Here is a 12,048-nt window from a genome sequence, read left to right as displayed (position 1 = left end):
GAAGTGCAATGCTGCTATTATTTCCCAGGTTTGACCCAATATACCACATGATCCAGCTGAAAAATATTTACATTGAGCTGGAAATGGGGGAAGTCAGTCACTGAACTAACAGACAACCATCCCTTATGAATTACTTTAATTTATATCATTAACTAAAGGTGGCTATGCCTCTATGCATGTGAGCTGCTGGGAACCATTTTCTTTTTCCATCTCCCTCAACAAACTATTCCTTTAAGCTCAGATTCAGTTTCTTTCCAGTCATGCAACATTAACTGCACTTTAAAAATCAGTAGTTTGATGTTCATTCTCACAAATTAGGCCATTAACGTCATTGGAGTGCCAGGAACAGCACTAACATTTCCATGTCAATGCGTCAATGACGGCTTAAAGAAAGAGCTCCTCTTTTTTAAACCCCCTCAGCACCTTTTTTTTTGCATTTTGATAAGGCTTTCTATGGATCTTCCAGAAGATGATAGCTGGACACACTTTCGCAATGACAAAGAATAATACAACTTTCAAAGAAACACACTCAAGCTCATGTCCACTTTAACCAGTGTTTTATTTCTACACAATAAATGACAGCAAAATGAAAATGACGATCTTATGACTCTTTCTTATGAAAATATAGTACACATCAGACATGTTTTGTCATGTACCAGAGCACCAAAAATATATATAATTGCAACTGTGAAAACAGAGAAATATTGACTTAAAACATAAAAGTCCAATCTGTTGTATATGTGCCTGAAAAAGTGCATACTGTGTAAGAACCAAAGAGAGAGGAGGCCATCGGAGGGAGGGAGGGATGACTGAGTCCGATGGCTACCTTTACAGTGTTGGTGAAATTCCCAGCAAACACAAAGGCATTGGGATAAGACTCGACATGATACAGTATGGAGTAAGGAGGAATGAAAGCTCTTTGCATGTACACTAGTCAATGCATTACAAAGATCAGTAAAGTTTGATTGTGAGGATCAATTCTATCCTAAGATTGCAGAAATGACCGTTATGTTTTTATTTATCTTAGCAAATAAATAAATCATGACTCAATGGATGGTTTAGACAACTGACAACAGTGCTTGTAGTAAGCCATTATTAACAAATAAATGCCGACAGCGAGTGGTGTGGTAAAGCATCACAGGTCTATTTCTTTTTTTGTCTTGCAGGTGATACTTTGACACAATGCACAACATATTCACGGTTAATTTTTTTGTATAATAGTTATGATAAAAATCAATCCAAGAGCTACTCCCAAACAGTTAGTACATGGTTTGCAAATACAATCATCATATAGTAATATTATGTACATCTTAAAATATATTTGTCGAGCAATCGGGTACGAAACATCGTATACCACTAGATATCCACGTTATATGTAAATACACTTTCTATGTATTCCCCACTGAGAAAAAAAGGACCATTCACCTTTTTTATTTATTGAGGGATTAGGAAACAGACACAAGTGGACAATCCTATAACCAGAGTCCTGTGAGAGGTACTTCATGTGTTACAATACACAAGGAAAATGTCTTACAACAAGATGGCACATCAGTATTTTTCTCTGCAATGATCTGATATTAGGACTTTAGACACTTTTTCTTACACTTCCCATCGCTTTGTGATGGTTGAGACACAATGCTTCTGACATTTTTAGACGAGCAATACAACAGCCAGGTGATAAATTATAAACAAAGGAGCGACTGTTGGTGGGAACTGGGGAGAGGTATCGAAGCCCGTCGAAAAAGACTGCTATACAAGTCCTATCATGTGATAAGCAGAGGCTCTCGGTGAGGAGAGCTGTGTTCTTTCAGCCTTCACAACTTCAAAAGGCTCTGTAAGCTGGGCAAACATCCTCTCTCGTTTTCACAGGGCCAGCTTGACCCTGACAGCCCCACGCAGGCATACCTGACAGTGACAGATGAGGCAGTGTGTCGAGGAGTGGGGAGGTGGATGGGGGGGGGGGGGGGGAGGGAGTCCCAGAAACACCCAGGAGGAACTGACTCACTAGCCTCGGCTGGTTGCCAGTCAGCGCTGGCCACCCCTCGCCCGGGGGCAGCCTCTGTGAGTACACATTTTCACACCTGGACAAATAGCTCGACAGGCCAGGAAAAGCAGCCCACCCATCCACCCATCCACCCATCCCTACATCTTTCCCTGTCCACCTTCTACTTTTCCACTATCTGGGGCACCATCAGCTGCCTTCTGACACCCAGTCCTTCTTTTCCTTCATTTCTGATCCTTCTCTTTGCCACTGCTCCTGTCCTCAGCTGGCTGTGTACATATATTCCTTTTGTCTTACACCGGTCTCTTGAAACATTGTTTGCTATGTTATGTATGTATGTTATTTGGCCATTATATACTTAAGTTTCTTTTCACAACACCTTGTATGTATGGTTAATGCGTGCATTTGAAGAAGAAGAAAAAACAAGAAAAACAAAACAAAAACTTTACATTATGGTTTTGAAGGGGTGGGGGCAGGGGGGGGGGGTACACTGCACTCAGTAACATGCGGTGGCTCCTCATTGGATGAAAGCAGTGTCCATCTACACTTAATGACCAATGGAACCTGTTATTGTGTGGTTGTGGGCCTGAAGTGGACTGTGTGTCTGATCACTGCTTGACAGAAATGATCACAACAGAGCGTGATGACAGAGACAAAATGACAGTTTTGACTCACAGCCGATAATGTTTTTGTTTATAAGAACAATGTAAAAAATAACTTACATGAACATTAAATATAACTTTAAAAAAGTATAACACTCAATAAATAGTTCTACTATTTACACCACGGTTATGAGACGCAAAAATGTCACTAAAATACCGAAAGTATAGAAGCAGCAAACATTACAGGCATGAGGTACAGCAAGGGATCCTGTGATGACTACAGTAGAGAGGTGATGTCCTCATCCAATGCCTAATCGTATTCCTTCCATGAATATTTTGGTTAGCTGCGGCTAATGGGTACCGTCTCCAATATTAAGAATATCATTTTTTCAAGTTGACATGTAGTCACATTCTGTTGCCTTTCTGATAGTAATAATGTTGTTTTGGTATCCAGACAATGACTAATAATACAAGGAGGATATTAGTCAGCATTTGTGGATGCATCGACAGGTTATGTTAGTTTATAGAAAAAAGGGAAGGATGCCATGACAGATTTCGGATTCAATGACTTTCCAATGGCCTCAAGATGATGAACCAGATGTCACGATAGTGTGTAGTGATCACATACCTCCCCACTGGTAACAGTTCTACGTAAAGCGGCAGTATCAGGAGTAGGCCTACTAATAGTACATATCATTTGATAGTATCAACATAATATTAGTTTTTTATTATCTAGGGCTTCACATGTTTTGATACAATCTGATGATGTAGCCTTTACAATGTCCTGTAAAATGTACAAAGTATGGCATGAGTCCCTTTTAATGAGATATTATAGATGTACGCATTTCCTTCCCTTTTGACATATCTGGGTTTCTCTGGCAAAAAATATATACCTTTCACATAAAAGGATGTATTACACACACATCAGGGTGAAAGAAGACACACGAATGTGCAGCCTTCTTGTGTTCCCTATATTTATTTTTCTTTTAGTGTGTGTGTGGTGGGGGGCGGGGGGCAACTGTATGTGTTGATGTGTACCCTATTTTCTTCCTTCTTTTTGTGTGTGTGTGTGGGGGGGGCTGTGTGTGTGATGGACATATGGATGGACTCATTGTATAGACAATACCTCCCTACTTCATTGATAACCTCTAAAGCAAAGTCAGTTTGGGTTGGAAAAGAAGCATCTATGGCCAGATACAATAAAACACTAATAACAGGAAAGCTAATAGCAACACAGGGAGTCAAACGACCGAATATCATTCAATTATAACAATCAGTTTGTTTCAGATCACCATTCTGACAATAGCAGCTTCTAAACATTGTTGAAAGATATACTTTTTCTCCTTACATTGAAACTAAAAAAAGTGCAGTAACTGAGGTCAATAATATAAACACTGATTAAATATGACATTTTGTAAAAAATGAAATACATGAAAAACAAAAACATGTTTTAACGCAGCTGTCCATCAAGAACATATAGTAATATTTACATGGTATTTTCGATTTTTAAATTTAAATATTTATTTGGAGGAAAATAATACCCAATCACATTCTATGCATGTTGCGGTATTGTCTTAGCTCCTCACCAACATTGGTTTTTCAAAATTACATGAAATTGGTTTTACATTTCCACTTGTGTACGATGATTTATGAGTATGATCTGGAATGCTATATCAACCTAATATGAGTCAGAGGGACTGTGCCATTGGCTCAAATGAAATGAAAAGTCATAATCATGCCGTCTGTAACAACAACTATGGTTGTAGACGAATAAAAGCAGCGAAATTTGGACCAATATGTCAAGCAGCCTTCATTATCAAATGTGCATGAGTAAAAAAAACTACCGTTTATGTGTCTTTAGTGAAGAATAACAAAACACAAAGCTATTGTAGCAGCCATATAATCTAAAGATGTTCATTGGTGGAGACGGACACCCAAGTTCACAATACTGAAAAGTGCCAGTCAAAACAACCAAGTGCACTTTTTACTGCAGAGACAACCGTAATGGTAAAGTTCATTCTTTAAACACTGGACCCAGCAGAGGATTGGAGGGACTTTTGATCATATCGTGACTGCAAATGCTGTGTTGACATATACATCCAAATGTCATTTCCGTGTATAATAGTGTTGCCTGCAGAGCTCCAGCTGATAATCCAAAATGACTGGGAGGGGAGAGAATGAAAGATATGTGTGTGTGTGTGTGTGTGTGTGTGTGTGTGTGTATCAGATGTGGGCTCTTTCCACCTGCACTCGCTCTCACTCAGAGCCAAGGCCGATATCCAGCCCTTGTTTTCTGGACACTTGTGTGGCTGTGCCGTGCAGTATCGTGCGATCAAAAAAGCCACAGACTCCTGACAAGCATTGACTACATTCTGAACAGGGCTAGGATCATTTTAGTTTCAATTTAAACATATTTTTAATCAGCACTTGAAGTAAGAAAGTTCTAATCAAGCGCGCCATGAGGGAGGAGTTTAAACTGAAACTAAGTGAGATGTTAACTATGACATTCTTTAAGTCGTGGTCGTGTAGTATTTGTCTTGGGCAGTTGGGTTAAATGGGTATGATAAGTGAGGTTCTGGGTTTTTTTAAAGTTCTTAGTGCATTTCATATCTGGTGATGTCATTGTGTGTTCTCAAAAAGTATTATGAACTAACGTGCAAGTGTGAATGAACGCATGAAGAGGTCCTGTCAGCAGCAAGGCAGACTAAAGTGTCTAACCCTATTAGATAGTATAATGTGAAGATGGCAAGTAGCAGCAAACACAGTAGCAGAAGCCATGCATAAATTATTTTAAATATGCACTCAGGAATTTGCTTAAGGTATAAAATTGTCCTCGGAAACTGTGTGTGGAGTTGGGCAAGAATTCTTTGACATTTTTGTTTGTATTTGTGCATTACATTTTGGCTTTTGTTGATGAATCTGTGGCTTGAAACTTAACTATATGGCTGTCGCATTCCCCACCAAGCTAGGAATAACCTCTATAGCCTCTGACGTGCTTATTAGGAAACACACTTCACTGAAAAGGACATAATACAGAATGTCTGACCAGTTTATAACCAGGAATGATATAAGCTCCTCTGAAAAGATGTTGAACATGCCTTCAAAGGATTATTTTGTCTAGATGTCCTTCATATTTGCAAAACACAGAGCCAACATCAACACAATCCCTCACTTCCACGTTTTGAATTAACTTTGGTTCAATCATGTGATTGTAGAGCAAGGTCAATGAAAGAGACTAAAGCCAGCACAAAACTGAACAAAAGGCATGCTACCTAAGCTTGGTTATATTTTTGTTCAGGTTTTTTAAATTTTTTTATGTTTTTGTTTTCCTCCTTCTAAAAAAAAAATATGTCTGTTTCATGTAACTTATTCTTTTTTTTCTCTTTGCTATATATATGTTTTTTTTAATTGTTTTTTTAAAGGATGATATTGCATGAGTTACTTTCCTTTTAGCTGAGAAATGAAGTTTACTGTGGAGTCTCATGGGTCCCATCCTATATTCTAGATCTTTCGGGGATGTGGAAGCTGAGACATTACAGCTGGTTGCGGTTGCAGTATGGATGGAGAGGTATGCCTGTTAAGCAGCATGTGCAGGAAATTTGGAGGTCGAGAGGAGGACGAAGGAGGGATCTTCCTCGGCCACTCAGGCTGTGTTGTGTTGGAGCAAGGGGTCCTGGGACGTTGAACAGCGGTCCCTGCTCAGGCTGGTCACCCGAGGGAATGGACGTGTGCATCCTTCCGGTTCTCTATCGCATTCAGATCCCGACAAGAGCACTCATCTCTTATGTCGCAGGACATGGGGAATGGAATCACCTGGGTGGGAGAGACAAAAATACATATATTCATAAAGTCAAAATACAATTCTTATTATTATCACTGCTATGGTTAAAGGTTGGTACAACAACTTTTGATTCCCCCAACTGTGTTGGAAGTGTGTTGAAATTACACTACAAATGGGACAAAATGTTGTCGAGATATGTGTGGCAAGGCAAGAGACCAAGGGTTCGCCTTAAAACACTGCAGTTAGTAAAGGAGAAGGGAGGATGGGGTCTGCCATCCCTCAAGGAATACTACTATGCCGCCCAGACAAGAGCTATAATATGCTGGTGCAATCCTTCATATGATGCACAGTGGAAAGACATTGAAGAAAAAATATTTCCCATTCCAATACAAGCAATCATAGCTGACTCTAAAATGCAACACTACATAAACAGTTCTGATAATCCATGGGTCAAATTGACCCTTAAAGTGTGGAAGAATATCATTAGAGAATACAAACTTGAAGGAGATTTACTGTGCCTTAAATGGTGTGGATATGACTCAGACTTCACACCAAATAAAATGGACACCAGATTCAAAAAATGGAGAGCTAATGGAATAACAGCTTTATGCAATATTATGAAGGGAAACAAACTGCTTAGTTTTGAAATGATTAAAGAAAATTATCTTTTAGAGAAACAGGACTTCTTTAGATACCTACAGTTGCGGCATTTTGTCAATGAAAATGTTAAAAAGGTAACAGAGGTAAACTCCAGTCTCATAGAACTGTTTAAAAGAGCATACAAGTCAAATTGCAATAAAGGGGCAATATCAGCCATATATAAATGCTTTCTAGAGCTTAAAACTCATTCAACAGCATACATTAAAGTAAAATGGGAAAAGGAATCTGGGATAGATATTTCTGAGGAAGAATGGACATTAATATGGGGGTATCAATGGAAATGTACCAGTTCAATGAGCTGGCGAGAGTTTAACTGGAAAAATTGTATAAGATACTTTATTACACCATCTCAGACATCTCATTATAGCGATAACATTCCTGTTTGCTGGAGAAAGTGTGGACACCAAAGCGCAAACCACTACCACATCTTCTGGGACTGTCCCATCATTAAAAACTTTTGGAAAGTGGTACACAATGCTTTACAGGACATCTTTCACGAGGACATCCTTTGGACTTTAAGATTCTGTACCTTGAAATATACCTCAAAGCTGGCGAAGGGGACAGACTCTTGATAAATGCAATGCTGGTGGCCAGTAAAAGTCTATTACCAGAAAATGGTTATTACCAGAGTGTCCAACAATCACATCATGGAGAGACATTGTGACAGAGATCTACAGAATGGAGCAGATCACAGCCCATGTTAACCAAAGAACGGAAACATTTCTTAAGCACTGGCAAAAGTGGTGCAACTATGTCACAGATAAATGGCCTGACTGTATTTCTTTACTCTATAGAAAATGATTTCTCCCTGCTTTATTTTATAGTTTTGTTACTATGGTATTGTTTTTGTTTCTTTATTTGCATATGTGTTTATTTTTTTTGTTTTTTACATCTCTTTATACAAAGAATCTGAAAAATGTCAATATGTGTATGTGAGACTCTGAACACTAATAAAATATAAATTTAAAAAAAGAAATTACACTACAAGAAAAAAGATACAAATATTATACACCTGATAGCCAATGAAAAGCAACAATCACTGTCAAAGTATACATGACAATGTTGGGCAGTATTTAGAAATGTGTTTTTTCTCCCTATAAACCAAAGGTTTACCATAAGTCCTAATAGGAAACATGCATTAATAAGCTCTAAAGAATATCAGAGTATTAGAGTTATTAATATCCAAGTGAGAATAGCACCAGAAGATCCCTGGCCATGGCCTCTGGTGTTTGTCGTCACTGGATAACGTTGCCAATGCATCACTAGCCACAGCTGCTGCTGCTGCCTAGTCTGCTTCCCTCTCGGGGGTGGGGGGGGGGGGGTGCTGCTTCAGCTGTTTGGGTACACAAAGCGTGTCCAGGCCAAACAAGGAACACATGTGGTCCAAGTCATGGATGGCAGGCAGTAGACCAAGGGCACGTCTACATTTGTGTCCTGGTGGCTTATCAGATCTATCTGTGGGGGCCAGCGCTGTCGCTTTTTCTTGTTCGGACCGAGCGGTACTGCCTTCTTGAAACAAAGAATCTGTGTATACAATGTAAAAGTTACAACACTGCTGGCTACTGTTACCAACACAGATACTTGACAGTCTGCGTCGTGCCAAATACAGTTAGTAGTTCAATGTTATTAGTGAAAGCTGTCTGGCTTCTATGGGAGGAGTGGCTTCATGGGGAAGGTCATGAGGCTATTATCTGAATGTAGAATAGCTGCTGTATAAATACTACTTCTGTAATGCCATCAAACAAAGTGGATCATCAGTAAGTATTATCTGGAAGAGTTAGTCGTGTAGTTTGCATTAGGCCTGGAATGAGAAATAAATTACAATCTCCCATCTGCTAAACGATGCATCTGTCGTGTCTATTAAATTGCAAACCATCCAATTTTCTTGAGCTAAATATTAATGCAATCCTCATTGTGAGTTGCGACTGGTTGCTTTCCACTGCATTCTGACCCCCAACTGGTCAAATACCCCTGTTGGAGGAGGGGCCCCATTCCTCTGCACAAAGCCAAAACAACTCGACCACCAAGTATGAAATTACCGAGAGCTTCAACACTGCTTCCGCATCAATGAGGATTTAACATTTTTTTAGGACCTAATGATATAAACAATCCAAGTGGTCATTCTGTGAAGTTGGTTTACTGATCAACTGATTTACAGACATCTCTTTCTTAGTGCAATGGGAACAAGTATTGCTTACCCTAATGGCATCATGTGATTGACACAAAAGTCATAATTCCACAGTTTGGCAATGATAAAAATGGTCTTTAAAGCCTGGAGCTCTTCCTGTAGGTTTTGTTTGGCTTCTGGAGATTGTGGTAGAAAATCATAACTTTGTTATCTAAAATCTGTATGTTTGTCCAGAAATTGGTGCAAGCAAAGAATTTACAGAAAAATACTAAAGATAAAATGTTCTCCGAGCTGAAAGTTCGGTGTTTGTTTGAGCCCTTCAACCTCCTCATCCTACCTTGGCTTTCTCGACATTTATACTGCATGAGTTGTTGTGAACGTCTAATAATGACGCAGATGTTTGTATGTTGTCCCAGAGAGACGCTAAAGTGTGCCAGTATCAGAAGCCGAGGGTCACTGACCAAGCAGCAGAATGTGGGTGAAGGAACAGATTGACCACTGAGACAAATTGTTTACAGATTCTTAAAGAACAATACACAAATTATTTAAAAAGAAACACACCCATTGAAACTGATTTGGATTTAGACCAAAATACTGACCAACATCAAACAAGTAGGTGACAAAAAAAAGAAAATCTGTAATTAAAAAAAACAATTGTTGAGCTTGATTAGTGTCTTTAAATAGGATGTTATATTTATCTAAAATCAGTAAGTAATATGCCCTCCCCACCACTATTCCCACTTTGCTTTAGCAGTGTAAAGTCAACGCAACACACAGGAAACATCACCAATAGTTTGTGAGAGTGGAAGACTCTGGGGAATGATGGGGGAGCATGCTCGTCACTGAGGAGTAGTGACGCAGGTTACCCTTTGAAATGGGGTATATAATAAGTTGTTTGTGTGGGGAGAATGGGGGTGTTCCTAATGTGAGGGCCAGGTGGGCAGTGCCCAGACTCCTCTGAGAAAATGAGGCCTACATGTGACGACTTTACAAGCCTAGGGCCGGAGACACTTTAGAAACAGCTGGAAACCGCATGAACAGTGTTTCCTCTGTAGCATTTTGAAGCCAAGAACACGGGGCTCCTCGCTCCATCATGACTCATTCTCAGTTTAATTACACTATCTCTCAGCTTCACACTTTCACCATTAGAGTATCTCCCTTACTTTACCTGGCTTCATGACTGCTCTCTCTTGCGGCTCACATCCCCACTGCCCCACACAATACACATCACTTCCCCTCTAAGGCCACTTCTGTTTATCTCTCTATCTGGAGAATAATGGTGGGTGGCACATTTTACATGGTTTTCTTTGACCTTGACCTCCAGGGTGGCTGGGCCAGCTGCCACATCTGACTTGAGAGTCAGATGTGACTCTCTCAGGGTGGATGGGAAATGGGACTAGCTGGCCTTGTGGGCCTGGGGGCCCTCATGTTGCCCCATGTCCCAGTACTGGAGGAGGACACCCAGTAACAGCAACATGAAAGCCCTTCTGAAGAACGCAAACCTTGTCAGAGCCCCATCCTTCCATCTCTGGAACAGGTCAAAATAACATAGTTCCTCTCATTTATGTGTGTGCAGGAGGTGCATGTCAGCCGGTGCTTAAAAGGGAAGAAGGTGAGTCAGGGGCACTGCCTGGGGAAAGGGGATCTGGCTGACCTTGGGATGCATAACAAACAGTTCTTCAGCAAGCAACAGTTGTTATTGAGTGAATTATAACCAGAAACATTTATGTCAGTCTTCAAAATACATTCGGAAAACATTTCAGGGAATGCAGTACAACGTTGTCTTGTATAAGGGCGTTTTTTACATCAATAAAAAATGTTTTATCCATGTAAAATGTAATCATCACTGTAACACCAACTCATGCAACCGTAGTCTCATGATTCCAAACTAACTTCTGAGGACAGCACTCGAGCGACCATTCCTGAAAGAGTGTAACGAGTCCACCAAGCTCTTATGTAACGCTTTTTATGTCACACTAAGAAAGTCTGTTACCTATTAACTGTAGTTACTTTATTATGTTAGTTACTTTATGACAGTAGTGACTTTATTGAAGTGGTTGCGCTGTTGCGGTTGTTACATTACGTTATATGAACACAAACCATGATGATTGTTCTTACTTTAACCAAGTAGTTTAGCTGCCAAAACCTAACCAATCATTCTATGAGTGGTTAGTCCACGTGGCTTTGTGCATTTCTGCAAGCGTCATGAGGCTGACATTAAACGTATTTATAAGAAATGTGTTTTTGGTTCATTCTTTTTCGGCGACCCGGTTTGCCAACACCTTGAAGAGCTGTGGAGAGTGTTTGTGTGTGTGTGTGTGTGTGTGTGTGTGTGAGTGTGCCCCAGTGTGTAACTACTTTTGCTCAGCTGGGTAGGAAAGCCCTGCTCCTTCCTCCACATTAACTTTTCCTCCCCTCCCTCTCAGGTGCCTGTTACCCCCTCAGCTTCACACTCCCCACACACAGATACAGAAATATGACACAGAACCCCCCACCCCCCATCGCATGTGCGTGCCTCCTCATGTGCCCCCTTCTTCCCTTTAACTGTCCTGACAGAGCCTTGGCAACAGGAAATAATAGTCCATTTAACTGACTGCAGAGGTTAAAAAAATAAAGAGCTGTTGCTGGCATGTGCTTTTGGCATCCTGTTATGTGAATGTTTGCTGTAGAACATGTTGAGTTTGAAAAATTAGAGAGAAAAAAAAGATTTATCTATGTATCAACACATGGATCTACCGGTATATTTTTGGTAATCGCTCTTAAAAGATGGTCTGTCAGAAAGTCTGGAAATAAATCTGTTTGGATTCCATAGAAATAGGTTAAATGTAAATGAAATAACAGCAATAAGCTCGGAGAAGAAAATAAATGACGTGTG

The 12,048-nt window shown here is 40.0% G+C and overlaps 1 protein-coding gene across 1 annotated transcript in view; it reads right to left on the bottom strand.

Annotated features, from left to right (window-relative positions):
* Nucleotides 1-540: 540 nt before the first annotated feature.
* Nucleotides 541-12,048, bottom strand: part of pappaa (pregnancy-associated plasma protein A, pappalysin 1a) — an 85,128-nt gene continuing 73,620 nt past the window's right edge. The window contains exon 22 of the mRNA XM_056433278.1: nt 541-6,417. Within this exon, the coding sequence (XP_056289253.1) occupies nt 6,313-6,417 (105 nt within the window). The 3' untranslated portion in view covers nt 541-6,312. The remainder of the gene's footprint in view (nt 6,418-12,048) is intronic.

This window comes from Pseudoliparis swirei, chromosome 15, assembly GCF_029220125.1.
Source record: "Pseudoliparis swirei isolate HS2019 ecotype Mariana Trench chromosome 15, NWPU_hadal_v1, whole genome shotgun sequence".
NCBI classification, from domain to species: domain Eukaryota; kingdom Metazoa; phylum Chordata; class Actinopteri; order Perciformes; family Liparidae; genus Pseudoliparis; species Pseudoliparis swirei.
This window is presented reverse-complemented; position numbering and strand designations above follow the sequence as displayed.